A 20536-nucleotide genomic window follows, 5' to 3' on the forward strand; every position below is an offset into this window, starting at 1 on the left:
TTAGCTCCATCCAAGATTTCAGCTTGTTTTTGTTTATTTCATCAAGCTGTGATAATATAATATGTCTTGGCAATCTATTAATTCTTTTAATCTCATCATCTTGACATTTGAAATAAATAAACTGTGTGTAATTACACCACAATTTCATTTAGTAAATCAGCAGGAGCCATCCAATTCAATAAGCTTCATTTTTTTTTCCACTTTGCCACTGTCTCTCCACAAAATGCAAATTTGGCCTAAATTTGCTAAAAGTGTTGAGCCAGGCATGTGACTCCTACACACACACACACACACACACACACACACACACACACATCCCTTCTGTTCTGGAATATTCCCCCTTTCTTCTCTTCCGTCGTCTGTGTAAATGAAATGGTGGATCCTTTGGTACCACCTCTGGAGGGTTGGGGTTAGGAACAGAGCCCTGATAAAGGTGGAACCAGAATTCAGGAATGCTATGGAAAAGGAACACCTCTGGTACCAAACAAGGTAGGACGGGTGGATGACGTATGCGTGTGCGCCCCCTGCGCCGGGGGGGTTAAAAATGAGCATGGGGCCGAGTAAACAGACATATCAGCTAGGGCTGGGTAAAAAAATTGATTTCATCGATTTTGAATCGATTTCTTTTTCATTTTGCATAATCGATTAATGGTGGATGAGATCAATTTTTCAGAGCAGGACCTTCAACTAAATGACTCGGAAACCGCCGATGCAGAAGTGCGGCCGGCTCCGTTTCGCGAGCCCCTTGCTGAGTCTTGGTCGTGCTCACAACAGTACTGGTACGGGAGGAACGCGGAGGAAGGGTGGGGAAAACCCCTCAGTGGGAGGTCCTCCCGGCCTCAAACTGGAACCCGCAGTGTGGAGGAACTGGCCCATGGAGGCGGGTCACGGAAGCCAGTCATTCTAGAAATATTAACTTCGATCACCTATGGCTGAGGACGGGGTTAGAGAAATAGTAAAGGGAAATCACGAAGCTCCACCCACCCTCCCCCTCCAGTGAGTTTCTTGTACCAAGGGCCCAACATGATTCTGTTTCAGGGGCCAAACTGGTGTCAGTGCCCCAGGGTGACAGTAATGAGCCTTAAGGCTGGAAGCAGCAGGTATAAAACAGAATAAAAAATGACGAAGTCTGTTCTGAGCCACTGTAGAAACATGGACATGTTTGTGTCCTGTTCATTAATTCAGAGCAGATTCATCTGTTTACTGATGAAATGTCAGATTAATTTCCTTTCTAATATCAATATGGATTCTGTGTTGCATGGCTGCAGTACTCAAATAATCAGGTTACAACTCAAAATTGTACTTTGGTATCACTGAATGAATCTGAATCAATCAATTAATACTGAATCGAATCAAACTGCAATTAATCGATTCAGAACCTTATGAATCGAAATCAAATTGATTAAGAAATTGGCCATGATACCCAGCCCTAATATCAACGCCACCAGACAGATGTGGAACTGGGGACACGCCCACATCCACCAGACAGCTGTGGAACTGGGGACACGCCCACATCCACCAGACAGATGGAGAACCGGGGACACGCCCACATCCACCAGACAGATGTCGACCTGGGGACACACCAATGATGGGTCAATGAGCCCATTTCCATTGGACATCTGAGAACATTAAAGTCCAAACTGTCCAAACTGGTCCAAAACACAAACCTGTGTGTCCATGTGTCTTTTCCAGTCCAGTCCTTGTCCATTGTCCAAACCTAAACTCTTTCTCTAGTCTAATGACTGATCACCATGGCAGTAGATTGGTTTGGTGTTCGTCCATAAAATGAGTCCAGGGTGCTCCAACCATCAAACATTAGTTCCACCTGATACATGTTCTAACCTGAAGAACAAAAAAACACCCAGGACAGATCCCATGACCCGTCTGGCAAGCCTTCATGCCCTCCCCTAGGGGCCCACTCCACAGTTTGACAAACACTCCTTTACAGTATTTCTAGCATCCCCTCCAGACAGGATTATTTGCTCATTTAAATACCTCAATACATCTCTAGTATGTTTGACTTTTCTCTTCCAAACACACATTATGAACTGGCATAACAATTACATATTTGTACCAACACTTTCTCATCAAAACAGTATTGAGTAACTGCACTATTTGCTGCCAAATCCACATTTGGAGCAAGCTCGATGTTGAAATATCACTCACTTTGAACACTGATTAGCATTGTTAGCTTGCAAGCGAAACACCAATTAGAACACAGGTGTCAAACATGCAGCCCAGGGGCCCAATCTGGCCCACCAAAGGTTCCATTCCGGCCCTGCAGGATGAAAGTGCAAAAATTAACCTGAACAGTCAAGGTTGTACAAATCTTTTTGGTTCAAGTTCCACATACAGACCCATGTGATCTACAGTAAAAATAACAACACAATAACCCAGAAATAATGACAATGACAAATTTTCTTTGAGAAAAATTACATGGAAAAATTTAAGTGAAAGAAATAACATTACACTGTGAAAATATTTACATTTACAAAATTATTCCTTCACAATAAAATGTAAATAAATACATAAATAAAAACAAAGATGAACAACCCCAACTGTGCAATTTGAACAATATTCTGCCTGTTACCTAATGTTTTGTGCATTTATGGATCCACTGTGATCTGTAGTTGTGTTAATAATGAGATGGAATATTAAACAAATTGTTCAAATTTTAGTTCCAAACTCCGAAATTTTAACAATATTCTGCCTGTTACCAAATGTTTATGGAACACTGTTTGTAAATGTACTTGTATAAATAATAAGTTGAGGCATAATATTGTTAAAATTGCACTAATTTTTAAAATAAAATTTCTGTTTTTTCAGGTTATTGACATCGTTTTTGTAAAATGTAAATATTTTCATAATTTAATTGTTTGGTTTTTTTTGTACTAAAATAAAAATAAAAACTTGGATTTGTCGTTATTTATAGGTTATTAAGTTATTATTTTACTGGTCTGGCCCACTTGAGATCAAATTGGGCAAAATATGGCCTCTGAACCAAAATGAGTTTGACACCCCTGAATTAGAAGATACATGAAACAAACAACTCAAATGACATAGACAAACACAACAGATTTTCCACCGCCAAAACGTTGATCTGAATTAAGGAAATGAGTTCATATATTCATATATATGTTGTCTATCTATCTATCTATCTACAATAAAAACTCGCTAGCCACCCTTTTTGAGTCCCAACCCTCAGTTTGGAAAAGTGTAGAGATCAACCTTGTACTAGAGGTCATGTTTTAGTCTTTTCAACATCTTCTAGTGTATCATTAAGTTTCAGGGGAAGAAGTCCAACAGCACAGCAGTGGGTTTGCACTGACCTGTACAAGTCCTGTCAGGTGCTCTAGGACGCCCTCCATGGGCAGCTGCAGAAGATGGTTGTTTCTCAGATTGAGGCGTGCAAGGTTAACTCCAGAAAACACACCGAGAGGGAGGTTCTGCAGCAAGTTGGCATTCAAGAACAACAACTGGAGAGACGGCATGGTGTTGAAGGTCCCAGGGTCGATCTCGTGGATTTCATTGTACTCTGTGTAAAGGTACCTAAAGACAGGAAGAAGTGCACAGTGTTAACCTGTGTGTGTTTACAGGGAAACAACAGAGTTTGTAACTATCTGACCTTTCGTTATATCTCATAGTAACAGGTAGAAAGGACTAAAGTACAAATACTTCATCACTGTAAATATCATTTTACCCTTTTCTTTTTTTTATACTTTATTTTTTAACAGATTTTACATTTTTTAACAAACAGACAGTGAAACAGTAAAGAAAAGACCTACGAAACAAGAGACGTCAACAAGCACAGACAGGGCAGTATCAAAAATTAAAATATAACGATAAAGAAGTGGGTCAATGAGTCACAATATTATCCCATCATGATAAGAGGGTTGAGTTAGTTTGAGTGTTGTCCTGTTTCAGTCCATGTCACATCATTCAGATATATTCTCATGTTGCATTAGATCATGTCCCGTAAACCTGCTGACATAACTACATCCATCATTTTCATAAACATTTGTGCACTTTTTCCTGGAATGCATATTTACACATGTTGACAGTAAAACACACAGATGTTGAAATATGTGTATTTCTCATGAGAAAAACAAGGTGTTATCCTTTTTGGGGCGTCACATCTTCTGGGATAGATGTCCATTTTAGCCAATAATTAGCAGGCTCATCCAAATTATGGTTCAAGGAGAAAGTTAGTTTTTCCATATTGTATATTTCTTTAATAATTCCAATTCATTCCTTCTTTGTTGGGTGTTCTTCGCTCAGCCATTTTCTTGTTATGGCTTTTTTACAGGCTGCCATCATTTTATTAATCAGGTATTTGTCTCTAGAATTTATTGTCCATCCATCCATTATCCACCGCTTTATCCAGGGCCGGGTCGCGGGGGTAACAGTCTAAGCAGGGATGCCCAGACTTCCCTCTCCCCAGACACCTCCTCCAGCTCTTCCGGGGGGACCCCGAGGCGTTCCCAGGCCAGCCCAGAGACATAGTCTCTCCAACGTGTCCTGGGTCTTCCCCGAGGTCTCCTCCCGGTGGGACATGCCCGGAACACCTCCCCAGGGAGGCGTCCAGGAGGCATCCGAAACAGATGCCCAAGCCACCTCAGCTGGCCCCTCTCGACGCGGGGGAGCAGCAGCTCTACTCCGAGCTCCTCCCTGGTGACTGAGCTCCTCACCCTATCCCTAAGGGTGCGCCCAGCCACCCTGCGGAGGAAACTCATTTCGACCGCTTGTATCCAGGATCTTGTCCTTTTGGTCATGACCCAAAGCCATAGATGAGGGTAGGAACGGAGATTGACCGGTAAATCGAGAGCTTCGCCTCTCGGCTCAGCTCCTTCTTTACCACAACCGACCGGTACAGTGACTGCATCACTGCAGACGCTGCACCGATCCATCTGTCAATCTCACGCTCCATTCTTCCCTCACTCGTGAACAAGACCCCAAGATACTTAAACTCCTCCACTTGGGGCAAAGACTCCCCACCGACCCGGAGAGGGCAAACCGCCTTTTTCCGGTCGAGAACCACGGCCTCGGATTTGGAGGTGCTGATCCTCATCCGGCTCGCTTCACACTCGGCTGCAAACCGCCCCAGGACACGCTGAAGGTCCAGGTTCGATGAGGCCAACAGGACAACGTCGTCTGCAAAAAGCAGATATGAAATCCTGTGGTCCCCAAACCGGACCCCCTCCGGCCCCTGGCTGCGCCTAGAAATTCTGTCCATAAAAATTATGAACAGAACCGGTGACAAAGGGCAGCCCTGCCGGAGGCCAACGTGCACCTGGAACAGGTCTGACTTACTGCCGGCAATGCGAACCAGACTCCTGCTTCGGTCATACAAGGACCGGACTGCCCTTAGCAAAGGGCCCCGGACCCCATACTCCCAAAGCACCCCCCACAGGATACCACGAGGGACATGGTCGAACGCCTTCTCCAGATCCACAAAACACATGTGGACTGGTTGGGCGAACTCCCATGAACCCTCGAGCACCCGATGGAGGGTATAGAGCTGGTCCAGCGTTCCGTGACCGGGACGAAAATTTATTGTGGATGATGGATTTCTCGACCGGAAAAAGGTGGTCTGCCCTCTCCGGGTCGGTGGGGAGTCTTTGCCCCAAGTGGAGGAGTTTAAGTATCTCGGGGTCTTGTTCACGAGTGAGGGAAGGATGGAGCGTGAGATTGACAGACGAATCGGTGCAGCATCTGCAGTGATGCAGTCGCTGTATCGGTCGGTCGTGGTGAAGAAGGAGCTGTGCCGAGAGGCGAAGCTCTGGATTTACCGGTCAATCTCCGTTCCTACCCTCACTTATGGTCATGAGCTTTGGGTCATGACCGAAAGGACAAGATCCCGGATACAAGCGGTCGAAATGAGTTTCCTCCGCAGGGTGGCTGGGCGCACCCTTAGGGATAGGGTGAGGAGCTCAGTCACCAGGGAGGAGCTCGGAGTAGAGCCGCTGCTCCTCCGCGTCGAGAGGGGCCAGCTGAGGTGGCTCGGGCATCTGTTTCGGATGCCTCCTGGACGCCTCCCTGGGGAGGTGTTCCGGGCATGTCCCACCGGGAGGAGACCTCGGGGAAGACCCAGGACACGTTGGAGAGACTATGTCTCTGGGCTGGCCTGGGAACGCCTCAGGGTCCCTCTGGAAGAGCTGGAGGAGGTGTCTGGGGAGAGGGAAGTCTGGGCATCCCTGCTTAGACTGTTACCCCCGCAACCCGGCCCCGGATAAGTGGAAGAAAATGGATGGATGGATTGTAGATTTCCAAGATAAACTGTGCAGAAATCATGTTTAATCTCAAACCCCATTATTGTGTTAATCATTTTCATTGTTTCAATCCAGTAAGGCCTAATTCTTGGACAATCCCAGAAAACATGAAAATGGTCTGCAAGGGCATTTTACATGCATTTTACCCTTTTCATGGAACCCTAACCATGACAAGTTTCACATTCAATTAACTTTTGCTGATGTATGGATTCCAGGTAAAGGGTTTGGGTTGACCTGTAACATATGCAGACAAGTGGCAAAGCAGGTGTCCTGTGGAATGTGTCTTTAAACACGCTGTCCTTCATAGACAGTATGGTTGAGACAGACAAAGTAATAAACATAGAATTAAAAAGAATAAACCTGGAATTGTACCATGTCTTAAGTTTTGGACCCAGTACAGCAGGGGTCTCAAACATGTGGCCTGAGGGCCAAAGGTTCCAATCCGGCCCGTGGGATGAATTTGCAAAGTGCAAAAATTCCACAGTGTTGAATTGAATTAAGCAAAAACAAAATTTTGCTTGAATTAAGGGAAAAAATTTGAAGTTAACGACAAAAAATCTTCAATTAAGCCAAAAAAAATCTTGAATTAAGCAAAAAAATTTGAATTAAGCAAAAAATCTTGAACTAACAACTTCAAATTTTTTTCTTTGTTTTAGTCCAAAAAATAACATTAAATTATGAAAATATTTACATTTACAAACTATCCTGTGACAATAAAATGTGAATAACCTGAACAAATATGAACAACCTGAAATATCTAAAGAAAATTAAGCACAATTTGATTGTTTTAATAAATGTAAATAAAGTTAGGGCAAAAAGCTGTATTTTAATTGTGGAAAATTACCGTATTTTTATGAGATGGTTATCTTCCGTTATTTTACAATATTTTTTCGGCACCCCTGCTGCTGGAATATTACTGTTTTTTACAGGTTTTTTTTTTACAGTGTGGCTTTAACCCATAAGGACCCAAACAATACATGTAAATAATTGGTGTAAAATACAGTTCTTCATCTTTTCATGGTCATCAGATGTGACCCATTTGGATGTTCAGAAGCTCCGTAGTTACCATGGAAACACCGTCATCTTCTCCAACATTGATTCATCAGTAAAACCCATGGAGTTGGATCAATGACAGTAGATGGACACACTGGATTTATGTTCAGTTAATGATTTATTTGACTGAAAAGGTCACTTTATCTTCAGTTTTCTCTGTTTCTGATAGAATCAACTATGAATTTACTCTAAGCTTTAATGAACATCTACAAAATCAGTGAACTAAATATAGGAAAATACCTGATTTTCACTGAAAAAATATAAATTTAAAGGATAATATTCTAATAAATGGTGATAAATCACTTGGGAAAGACAAACAAAACAATTTGGAAGTTGTAAAAAAAAATAGCTGTGGATCTTTAAGGGTTAAAGTAATAATACTGCATATATCTCCTTTAAAGTCCGTCTCCCTTTTCTCCTGCTGATTACAGTTACTCTGATGTTCTAGACCTTTTTAAACCTCTGCCTTATCTTTCGACAGACTGCTGGGTGTGGACAGGGTGGTGATCTATAACACCTTTTCATGGTCATCAGATATGACCATATTTGGACGTCCAGAGGCTCCAAAGTTACCGTGGAAACAATGCCCTCTTCTCTAACATTGATTCCCCAGTAAAACCCATGGAGTTGGATCAATGACAGTGGATGGACACACTGGGTTTATGTTCAGTTAAGGATAGATTTGTTGAAAAAAGGAAACTTTTTCTTTAGTTTTCTCTGTTACGATGTAACATTTGAATTTAATCTGAGCTTTTATGAACATCTACATGATCAGTGAATTAAATAAAGGAAAATACCGAATTTTCACTGAAAAAGCTAAATGCTATGGATAATATTGTAACAAATGGTACTAAATCATTTCAGAAAGGTTAAATAGAGAGAAAAAATTCAATTGGGAGCTTGCCACAAAAGTGCCACTGGGTCTGTCTGGGTTAATGTGTAGTAGCAGAATATGGATAAAGTCAATCCAAACTCAATCCAAATCACTTCAAATGTGGCTCAAGTATAGCATTAACCCGAACCCTAAAAAGTGTAGAGTTGAAGTTTTCCTTTTTACAGGCATCACCTGTGCGCCTGTATAAGATATGTGTGTCCATCAGTCCATCTGCAGTCAAAATGCAGTATCATCAGAATGTCACCGATGGAAGGAAATGAACAGATTATGATGAAAGCATACACACATTTGACTGAGCAGCGCGTTCTTGTTTTTTCAGTTCCAGTATTTTAACACTACACTACACTTAGACTATGTTCAGACAGCAGGTCTTAATGAACAAATCGGATTTTTTGGTGAAATCAGATTTTTTTATGTGCTCGTTCATATTCCACATTAAACACGACTTTTATCAGTTTTGAGTCTGAACTGAATGTGACCCTGAAGTGACCCACATGCACTAAAGAGGTCCTGATGGAATACGAGACCACGGACGCATGCACTGTGTTTATGGAAATACATATGTTTTTCCTCCACTCCTCCTCCTGGGACACAGAACTGGGATGTTTGTCGCATTTCAATTACATAAACGTTGGATAAATGTGATCTGGCCATTCAGACTGAAGTTGCATTGGAAAATATCATATAGGTATCAGATTTAGGACCACATATGAAAGTGGTCTGGATCAGATTTCAGACCACATATGAAAGTGGTCTGGGTCAGATTTAGGACCACATATGAAAGTGGTCTGGGTCAGATTTAGGATCGCATATGACAGTGGTCTGGGCCAGACTTAGGACCACATATGACAGTGGTCTGGGTCAGATTTAGGACCACATATGAAAGTGGTCTGGGCCAGACTTAGGGCCACATATGACAGTGGTCTGGGTCAGATTTAGGACCACATATGAAAGTGGTCTGGGTCAGATTAGTGCTGTTCAAACTGTCTTTGACAGATCGGATACAGGTCACATATGGGCTAAAAAATCAGATTTGGGCCACATGTGGTTGCAGTGTGAACGGAGCCTTAGACCGGCATTGAAAATGTTGGAGTCAGTTGTGGATGTTGCCAACTGGATTGAAGTTAACATGTCATTTGTTCATTCTGTTGCATTTGATTTGAGTTGAAGTTAGAACGTTTTAACAGTCGTCACATCATAGCAAAATGACATCACTTCAGTGCACTTTGAATGACATTTCTGGTGCCTGTTTGTTTGCAAAGACCTACTTTAGACTTCTATTCTTCATGTACATTTCAGCATCTGTACTTAACTAACACTGCTGTAAAGCTGAATCAGTGCCTCTACTTGTAATAAAAATGTATGATTTAGCATCATTTTTGCACTAATTTTAATATTGCACAAGTGTACAAAAATTTGGAAAAACTTCCACAAAATCCAGAAGTTGCTGAAAAAACAAAACTTTTTCTGAAGTTTACAAAGACCAAGCCCAATTATCAGATCTGGCAAAAGTCATCGCATTTAGTTTTGATACTCTTATGTGGTGACCAAAATGAATTTGATACTGCAACAAATGGTAGAAAAAACGCAGATGTTATACCTTTGGACATCCACTCTTTGGATGGAACCCTTACTTAAACCAGAGTTAGGCACACGGTTATATAACAGAGGAATTCTCTAGATTCTGTGTGTAATGTAGACAGTGTTTTCAGCCTAAACTACATCACTTCAAATGTGACTCAAACCCCAAGAATATTTTACCACAGTGTTTTCTACTTCTGCTGGAATAAAGGCAGTGCATACTTTCACAGTTAAATACCTACGGCCTTCAGTAACACTTTGGCCCAAACCCAATTCACCCCTTGGTCCCTCCCCTTACACCTACCCCTTAGCCCTTGCACTTGGCACTACCCCCATTGTAAAGGGTAGTGGTGTAAACATTCCCCTATGAAATGGTCCAACCCTTCCAGACCTGTTCTGTCATCAGCAGTCATTGATGTCACTATAAACAGATGTGATGACTTTGTTTGCGTTAGAATTCTTCATGTCGTCAGCAGCTGGAACCGTCTCTGTTCCATGGGCTTTGGTCGTCTTTCAACTATCAACCACAAACCGCAGAAATGTGATCTATAACACATTGAAACAGCATTCAACGGACAATCAAATGATTAAGTTATTTATGAAGAAAGTCCATACATTTGTGTGTTTCTTTTGCCGTGTTTCCACTACATGGTACCAGCTGGACTCGACTCGACTTGACTTGACTCAGCCTTTTTGCGTTTCCATTATGAAAAAGGACCTGGAAATTGGTACCCGGTACTAGTTCTGTGGTATCACCTCCGCTGAGGTTCCAAGACTGGGGAACAGATACTAAAACGTGATAAACACTGCAGACCACTGATTGGTCAGTCTCGGTGACCCACCGTTTTACAAAAGAAAGATGCTGAAGTTGACAGTAAATATAGCAGTAGGTTAATCCACATGATGACAGCCCGCAAAACTACACTATGGTCAGAGGAGATTTAGTCTTTGATGGCCGACGTAAAAATTCAGCATGAGCTTGACAAGACAACACGCAACGAACAAAGCAACTCTCTGAGCAGACGACACGGAAGTAACGCGCCACATCACTATGATGTCCAGGTACTGTAAAGTCTGTAGTATCCTGTAATGGAAACAGTCTCTGGAATAGGACCTGGTACCTGAGTCAAGTCGAGCCAAGTTGAGTCGAGCCGGTTCGATGTAGTGGAAATGCGGCATTAGGTCACTGCTGCACTTTTTGAATGTGTTTACCTCCATCTGACCGATGATTCGAACAGAATTATCGGATATTTCTCATACCGGTCTGTTTGTAGTGTGCTTCTGAAAAATCTCCATTTGGAGGTCAAATAGCTCTCCCCCTTAGCCCCTCCCCTCCAACTCATCAAGACTCGGGACACCCCTACCCCTTCATGTGAATGCACAAAATGGACAGGTAGGGGTAAGTGGAAAGGGCCCAGGGGTGAATTGGGACTGGGCTTTGATTCATGATTGGGGTGGTCATGGCTCAGATGGTAGAGTGGGTCGTCCAATAACCGGTTGGTGGTTCAAATCCCGCTCTGTCCTAGTCAGTCCGTTGTGTCCTTGGGCAAGACACTTCACCCTTCTTGCCTCCAGTGTCACTCACACTGGTGTATGAATGCGTATGAATGTTCAGTGGTGGTTGGAGGGGCCATAGGCGCGAATTGGCAGCCACACTTCTGTCAGTCTGCCCCAGGGCAGCTGTGGATACAGGTGTAGTTTACCACCACCACAGTGTGAATGTGTGAGTGAATGAATAATGGGTCAATAATGTAAAGCGCTTTGAGTGACCAAAAAAGCACTACAGAAGTCTAATCCATTGTTATTATTATGATTAGATCATGGTATTTACTGTACGTGTAGAACCACAGTTTACTTTGAAGCGGTCTGGTAGTCATTTATCTGCTGCACCCCAGGATGATAATTACAGAAACGAAATAGAAAAAAATTGGATTTAATCGGCACCATCCCTGCTCATAGCTGATTAGCTGATCAGCATCACATACAATTTTTTGCACTGATGACATCGCTACTTGTCGAGGCATACTTGATCATCATGTTAAATTTAAGAAATGTTTTCTTTCAGTAATTAAAGATCAATGTGAAGACTGCCATGACGCTAGTCAGTCAATGTAGTTTGAGTACTCAATAAGCTGTAGATCTGGTTTGGATGACACAATGATCACTTACAGTCACTAAGAAAGGTTAACAAGAGGTTAAGAGGAAGACGTTGACTGTGCTCTCAGACTGTTTATGAAATGAAGCCTTATGGTAACTGTATGTACACGTGCTTTGGACTCTGGACTCTGAGGCTTCTGGGTTGGATCAGCAAACATAGACTGTGCTCAAACTGATCCAGGTCTTTTTTAGGGTAGAGATGAAAAGGACCATTCAGACTGTTAACAGCTACAAATCCAGAAGGTCTGGGGTCAAAGGTCATTCATGGTCACCTCTATGATGCATCATTAATGCTGGAATGTATATTTAGATTTTAGATCTACGTACGCTGCCTTCAAGACAAACACTTTTCCCTGGACATCCATGCATATTTCAACTAGAGCTCAAATGATTAGTTGATTAATTGACTGGAATCAACTAAAAAACAAGTGAAACAAGAAACAGTATCAACATTTCCTGAAAATCCGTCCATAACTTTTTGAGTTATCTTGCTAACAAACAAACCAACATGCATGTAAACACGCAAACACACAAAGCAAAGTGATCACAATACCTCCTGGTGGAGGTAATAAAGCGTTGCTCACTAATAGCCCCGCCCCTCCTTCCCACTGGTACCCTACCTAGCAAGGTTGTTATCGTTAACAAAAACTAACGAAATGACGTAAACTAGAATTTGAAAAAAACATTTTCGTTAACTGAAATAAATAAAAACTATAATTAAACAAAAACTGTAATTATAAAACTATAATTATAAAAACTATAATTAAACCAAAAAAAATAAAACAATAACTAACTGAAACTGTATTGTGTGTTTACAAAACTAACTACAATGTAAAACTGTTTGTAAAAAACTTTGACTGTTGTTTACTCCAACTGCCTCTGTAAAGCCCTTTGAGATAACCTTGTTGTGATATTGGGCTATACAAATAAAGTTGAATTGAATTGAATTGAAAAAATTGAATTAAAAAAATTATGGATAAAATTCCCTTCGTTTTCGTCTTTGTCAATGTCGGATTAATACGAAAGTGATTTATTTCGCTCTAGCAATTTTAGCAAGCAGCACTATATGGTACTTCACAGGTCGTCACTTCTCATCACTTGGGGTTTACAGTCGTCTTCTCATCTGAACTCTACCTGCAGACATGGAGACTAAAGTTGGGAGAAAGCAGCAGAGTCCTGTCTGGGATTTATTTGAATTTGACGGTGAAGAAGATAAAAGATATGAAGAAACTAAAACTAAACTAAAACTAAAACTAAGCATTTAGAAAAAAAAGAAAACTAATAAAAACTAGCAAACCTGCTCTAAAAACTAATAAAAAATAACTGAATTAGAGAAAAAAAAGTCAAAACTAAATAAAACTAAACTATAATGAAAAATCCCAAACTATTACAACCTTGCTACCTAGTCAGGGATTCATTTAGAATTTTAAATTAAAAATCTAGTTTACGCTTAGTAAACTAGATTAAACTAAATTACTGTCTTTTTGGGGTAGTTCAGTCAAACCAAGACAAATAGTACTCTGCACAAGTCTAAAATGTCAATCTTTTCAAAACATGTTCAAAAATTCGTAAAAAATTACATAGTTGAAATTCATCCATTACACTGTGCTCTGCACCTTTCCTAGGGGTAAAGAAAATGTGTCAAATTAGAAAAGAATCAGTCTTCAGGAAATCAGTTATTCAAAAATACCCCCGCCCGTAATTTTTCAATTACAATTTTCCTGAATGGAAGCTTTGTTACCTTCATTTCACCACTGCTAAACAAATGTTTTGAAGACTGCACTGACATTGTTTTTAGATGTCATTGTCAATTTACCAAGAAAGTAAAGGAATGAATTGGATCAGAGGATCTAGAACATGAGGAGGATCAATGCGATAGTTAATATTATAAAGCTAAGCAGACAAAATAAAGGACTCTGTTCTTATAAACAGCGTGTCAAAGGATGTATTGTTTTACTTTTATTCGTTTTGTGATTCTGGGGCCAAAATTATTTGTTTTACATATTAATGACATATGTGATATATCAAAGATAATGCAGTTTATTTTGTTCGCTGATGATACAAGCTTTCTTTGTTCAGGAGATGATTTAAAAACGTTAGTACAGAAAATAGAGAATGAGATGGTTCAACTCAAAAAATGGTTTGATGTAAACAAATTATCTGTGAATTGGAATAAAACTAAGTTTATGGTGTTCACAAACAGAAAAAAGGAAGAACACGTTTCATTGTCTATTAATGGTGTTACGATTGAGAAGATTTCAGAAATTCATTTTTTTGGTGTAATAGTGGACAATAAATTAACATGGAAGCTAGGGCTGTGCAATTAATCGAAATTCAATTATGATTTCGATTATTACACGCAACGATTACAAAAATTATGTAATAGAGAAAAAACGATTATTAATTTTGAGTCGTTTTAATTCACGCGCACGCAAGCTACCATGAGCTGCTCTGCCCCGCCCCCTCTAAGCTACTGCTGCCTGCTAGCCAGCAGGTCCACCCAAAGAGGACAGTTGGACCTAGCGGTCTGGAAAAATGGCAGGAGAATCACAGCAGAAGTGCTTGGTAAACAAAAAAGGCAAGTCAAATTCAATTGTATGGAATCACTTTGGGTTTGATGAAGAAGACGATGAGCAAAAACACATCACGTGCAAAAGTGTTTCGTAGTTGTGTCCGCACCGACCGGTAACACAACAAACCTTTTTAACCATCTAAAGTTTAACCATCGCCACCTTTATCATAATCTTATGAAAAACTAAAACACATAAAAACAACTCTGTCTACAACTTCGTTCGCAATGCAATCTTCAGTTTCCGAATCTCTTTACGCTGCAACTCCCATATTAACCTAACCTAACCCGTATAACTCTAACATGCGTATTCTACATGGCTGATGTATACAGAAGGCCTGAACTGAAACCTCACGGCACGCCACTGAACTTACTATGTTTCATATTACATTGAACATACTTGAATTTATAATTTGCACTTTACGTGAGATTTTTTTTTTTTTTTTTTTTTTTTTTTATTGCTACAGTTCTATGGCAAGTCTATAGCAGTTTAATTCCAGTGCACTATTTATTTACAAAAGGAAACATACTTGAATTTACAGTACACTTATTTGCATTCAAAGATTTTTTTGTTTCGTACAAAAGTGAACATACTTTGTTTTAGTGGTTAAAAGCTTTATTTATGTTTAAAGAGTATATTTTACATTGTTTTGCAAGAAAAAAATAAACAACTTTAAGGTTAACAAATAATCGTTTTTAATAATCGTGATTTCAATTATTGCTAAAATAATCGTGATTATTTTTTTTTTCTATAATCGAGCAGCCCTAATGGAAGCCACACATTGCTTATGTAAAAAAAAAAAAAGGTGTCTAAAAATATTTCTGCATTGAGTAAAGCAAAATATGTGTTGGATTATAAAGCAATGACACTTTTATATTGTTCACTTACTCTGCCATATTTGAGTTATTGTACTGAAGTATGGGGCAACACATATATGAGTAACACAAAGCCATTGTTTTTATTGCAAAAAAGAGCAATACGAATCATGTATAATGTTAATTTCAGGGAACATACAAATGAGTTGTTTATTAAATCAGGATTGTTTAAGTTTACAGAGTTAGATAAATTAAGGACATTGCTGATTGTGTTTAGAGCGAGAAACTGAAATTTGCTGTAAATTTGCAGAGATTATTTGTTTTAGTATCACAGGATAAAGAACATAGAAGGAAGTTTAATTTTAAACAGCAAAGGGTTTAAACCAATGTGAAACAAATGTGTATTTGTGTTGTTGGTGTCAGAATGTGGAATTCTTTGGCAATGGAAGAGAAGAGCTGGACAAACATTTTTCAGTTTAAAAGGTTGTATAAGGAATGAATAGAGAAGCTTTATAAAAGCATGAAATGAAATAATTTAAGTTATGGATTTTGGATTTGTTTTATTTGCACTGACTATCATGTAAACTGTTTATTGTAATAGCTGCAATGGCAACCTATCTAATGGAAGCAGCTGTTTCAAGAAAGGGGCAGGTATTATAAATTTTCTTCATCCTGCTCCTTTTCCATCATTTAGATTGGAATGAATAAATACATGAATGAATTATTTTTGTGGTTGTTGTTTCAGTTGGTTCTGATGCAGTTCCCACTTGTCCCCGACAGAATGAACTGAGCATCTGGAAACTGAAACTGAGAAAATGTAGACTCTGGACCAGGGGTTGGCAAACTTAAACACTCTACGAACCCCTTGGACCCGTTTGAACACTGAGAGCCACAGAACCCTTAAGACCACAAAAATGAACAGAACACTGCAAATATGTTTTGGTTTTTTTTTTTACTTTTATGCTATGTATAAAAAAAAACAATAGTGTGTTGCATTTATGAAGTCAATGAACTGCTGTGGAGAAAACCACATTTATTTGTGCATGAAATAAAATAATTTTGAACTCTGAATAAATAGATGCGGGGTTGAAGGTTACAGTCAAATTAAATATTCAACGTCTATTTGAGTCCTCATACAGTATATATGAAATAAAAAGACAATTTTAAACTATCCACCTGCAACAAAACAAACATGCAAACCAAAAACGCCATCTGTTTCTGTGTGTCGTCCTTTTATCACATGTACAGGAGCGTCCACCTGTCCACCTGTCCAGCTGTCCACCTGTCCAGCTGTCCACCTGAACACAAAAGGACTATTTCACTGAACAATGTCAAATATATTTAGTAAAATACCAGCCAAAATATTTATTTTACCTGGTTAATGTCATTTTTTTCTGAACTTCTTTTTCGTGTTCATAAGTGTCGGGGATGGTATTCCATGTTTCAAACAGAAGTTTGTCTGGTTTGGGAAGGTTTTCAGTCTCAGTCCATTTGTAATTCTGACCAGCTACATCTTCACCAACAACAGTGTCTTCAACATTAACTGTGCAGTGTTTCACACCTTCAAACTATTTGACATCTTAAATTTAAACCTGGCTCACACGACATCTTCAGCATCTAAATGTCTTTTAACCACTGAGAAACAAAAGTAATATTTGAAAAGGATAAATGTTTTACTGGTCCAACTTTTTTTTTGAATGTTTTTTTTTTTTTTTTTTTTTTTTTAAAGAGTCTTTATTAAAACATAAAAACCAATACGTTTGTTGAGACTGAGATGAAAAATCCAAGCATATTGTATGTTGTTTTCAGTTTGATGGTCAGAGATCATTTTCTAGCCACTGTTCTTAATATTCATCCTAACTTTTCTGATTTGGGGTTGGAGCTACTGACTGTGCATATTCACTGAGGCCTGCATTCATCATGTGTTCAGGAATTCTTTTTGGAAGCTTAATCTGACAATAATACATATGCATCATTCTGACGACTGTTTTTTTTTTTTTTTAAATAATCAGCTTCTTTCCATAAAAGCTCGTTCCTGGCAGCGTGCAGACATTTCAGCGTCTTATCAACACCTCTGTATGCAAATACAAAAAACATTAATTTTCACGTTGTCACTCATAGCAGGCTCACACCTCAGCTGAAGCATGCCATCAGGCAGCGTGACTAACAAATAACACTCCCGGAAGAAAACGGGCACCTTTTATTTCAATCAAACCGCAGCATAATCACAATGTTCCGCTCTCTGTTCTGCTGTTTTACAGTGAAATTAATCTCCACATACTTCGAAAACAAATGACTAAATAGCTGATATATTAGTTTAAGATTTGGTGAAGCAGGATTAGTATGGTTAAAGAAAACTAAGGCTACCTCCCAAACCACGACACTTCTGGTATTTTTCTTTTGTAGATTCTAAAAGTTTTGCATCCACACACAATATTTCAAGAAATATCTGCATCCAGGTGGAAACGGGAAAACTGGGTTCAAACAGTGTAATACATATGCCCTGGGGCGCCAATAAGTCGGGGTAAACATGGCAAATTCATGGGGCTCAGCATTTGCCCATAGAGCAGTCGGGGGGGTCCACTGGATACAGGTTAGATAAGTGTTCAGAGAACGCAAACCTCCGCCAAGCACCCCGAACGGTCTGCATGTGTGAATCAACTATTTCTTTTTAAATTAAACAATTTTAAGGTTGTTCCATACAGCAGAAAAAAATGCAGTCAAACATGGTCATAAACTTTTATAGGTTTTAAATTGTTATAGTTTGATTGAATTAAAAGATTTGAACTATAGGTCTTCAGTAAAGGGGGTCTGTAGTTTTATTTATTTATTTATTGAATTCTAATTTTAAGAGAAGATCAATATTTGTTGAATTATAATGAAAAAATGTGTGGTAAATGGGATTTTCAATGTTAAATGTAAATGTCCACAGAGTCCACATTCCACAGTGGATGTGGACAATTTTTATGTCAGATACAAGATACTGTTATAAGTTACAGGTGGATCAAATTGGAGGCTAATTGGAGTCGTTTTGAATTTTTTATGAATTTTTGAAAATTGCTCAATGATGAGAGATAGGAAAATTGTAGATTTTGTGACCTTGCTGTGACCTTGAACTTTGGCCTACTAGGCCCAAAATTTAATGGGTTTGTCCCAGGGCCTAGGCCTATCTGTGGGTACAATTTGGTAAAGATGGTTGTAATAGTTTCAATAGTTTCAACAAACAAACACGCAAACAAACACACACACAAAGCAAAGTGATCACAATACCTCCTGGCAGAGGTAAAAATGTGAAAGTTTCCACTGAATAATAGAGGAATAGAAGTTGGGAGTCGGACGTTGAAAGCATGTAAAGTTTTGGTTTCGTTTCACACTAGCGTAAGTGACGTTATGTACCGACCGCACCCTCACGCACACACCCCCTGCTCCAACAGATCGAGAACATACTGAATTTATGAAGGGTCCACAACATTTATGCTTTCATGGGGCCTACAATTGGTAGCAGTGCCCCTGCGTATGCCACACCTATATGTGGCGCTGTCCACAAACACAGACAGAGCATATGGCAGGATACACTCAAACCACAGAAGAATGCACTGAGCATGTGCAGGAGGTTCCGTCGGGGTTTTCTTCTTCTGGTCACATGGTCCTATGGCATCATCGTTTCCATACAGTGGTCGTTCTGTTGAATGCCAGGGCAGCGTTGGGAGATGTTTACGCTCTGTGACCTGTTTTCCAAAAATACCGTTTCAGGGCACCAACAACGCCAGTGTCATGTGATCAAAGGCCTAAACCATATTAAACTTTAGCGGACTGGCATAATTTGGTTGCTGTGTGTATGTGTGACATGGTAAGACTGAAGTTAAAACTGGTAGTGAAAAAATCTGTTTGTTAATTGATGTAAAAATGGAAACGATGTCTATGAAAAACATGAAAATCAATTGAAAACCCCAATGCACACTGCAGAACATTTTAAAATGAAGTGAAACTGTAAGTGAAATCAGCTTTGCAGTCATTTTAGGCCATTTAAACTGGAGCTGATGTTCAGGTAGCTGAGGTGCTAGTTCCCATGCTCTGCTGTACATCCAACATGGTGACGGAAATATAAAATAACACTGGTCTACAGGTCAGATGGTTCCAGAATAAAAGTAATGACACTGGACCAGGTGTGAGTCACTGATCCAGACTAATCCAGTCCTAAATGCTGGTTGGTTGTGGTTTCACAGATACAGTCTGGGCTCAGAATGAGAAAATGGAGAATTAATGATAGAATGGTCCAAAGGAATATTAGTGTCAGATCGACCTGATCAACTTCAAACACTGTCTGCACATGACAATACATGGACTGTACAGGTTCTGTCAGTGGAACATTTATAAATCTGTTGGATAAATGGACAGAAACCAATATATATATGTGGAAGAACACCCCATCATATACCTGGAAAACAGCAGCAAACCAGCACTTTGGCCATTAGTTTTTAATCAATCTGATTAAAATACTAACATTTAACCCATTTAATCTCTGAGGCAGGTAAATTCTAAAAAAAAAAATTGTAGAGCAGTGTTATTAACCAATAGAGCACCTTTAAATTGGGGTTTTCATCATGATGACAAACTCAAACAAGTGTTCAGAGAACGCAAACCTCTGCCAAGCACCCCGAACAGTGTGCATATGTGGATCGACTATTTCTTTTTTAAATGAAACAATTTCAAGGTTGTTCCAAACAGCAGAAAAAGTTGAAGCTTGGTACCAGTCATGTGTATGTCAAATTATATTAACTTCCAATCAATATGTGTTGAGTTATAATGAAAAATGTGTGGTAAATTGGATTTTCAATGTTAAATGTAAATGTCCACAGAGTCCACATTCCACAGTGGATGTGGACAATTTTGTGCCAGATACAAGATATTGTTATAAGCTACGGGTGGATCAAATTGGAGGCTAATCGGAGTCGTTATGAATTTTTTTATGAATTTTTGAAAATTGCTCAATGATGAGAGATAGGAAAATTGGAGATTATGTGACCTTTCTGTGACCTTGAACTTTGGCCTACTAGGCCCAAAATTTAATGGGTTCGTCCCAGGGCCTGGGCCTATCTGTGGGTACAATTTGGTAAAGATGGTTGGAACAGTTTTCTCGTAAAGTTGCTAACAAACAAACAAACAAACAAACACGCAAAGCAAAGTGATCACAAT

General features: G+C 39.5%; 1 protein-coding gene across 1 annotated transcript in view; it reads right to left on the reverse strand.

The window, feature by feature from the left end:
* Positions 1–20536, reverse strand: part of LOC115413436 (SLIT and NTRK-like protein 3) — a 115605-nt gene that overhangs the window by 56460 nt on the left and 38609 nt on the right. The window contains exon 6 of the mRNA XM_030126284.1: positions 3330–3549. Coding sequence (XP_029982144.1) covers positions 3330–3549 — 220 coding nt within the window. The remainder of the gene's footprint in view (positions 1–3329; positions 3550–20536) is intronic.

This window comes from Sphaeramia orbicularis, chromosome 22 (assembly GCF_902148855.1).
Source record: "Sphaeramia orbicularis chromosome 22, fSphaOr1.1, whole genome shotgun sequence".
Classification (NCBI taxonomy): domain Eukaryota; kingdom Metazoa; phylum Chordata; class Actinopteri; order Kurtiformes; family Apogonidae; genus Sphaeramia; species Sphaeramia orbicularis.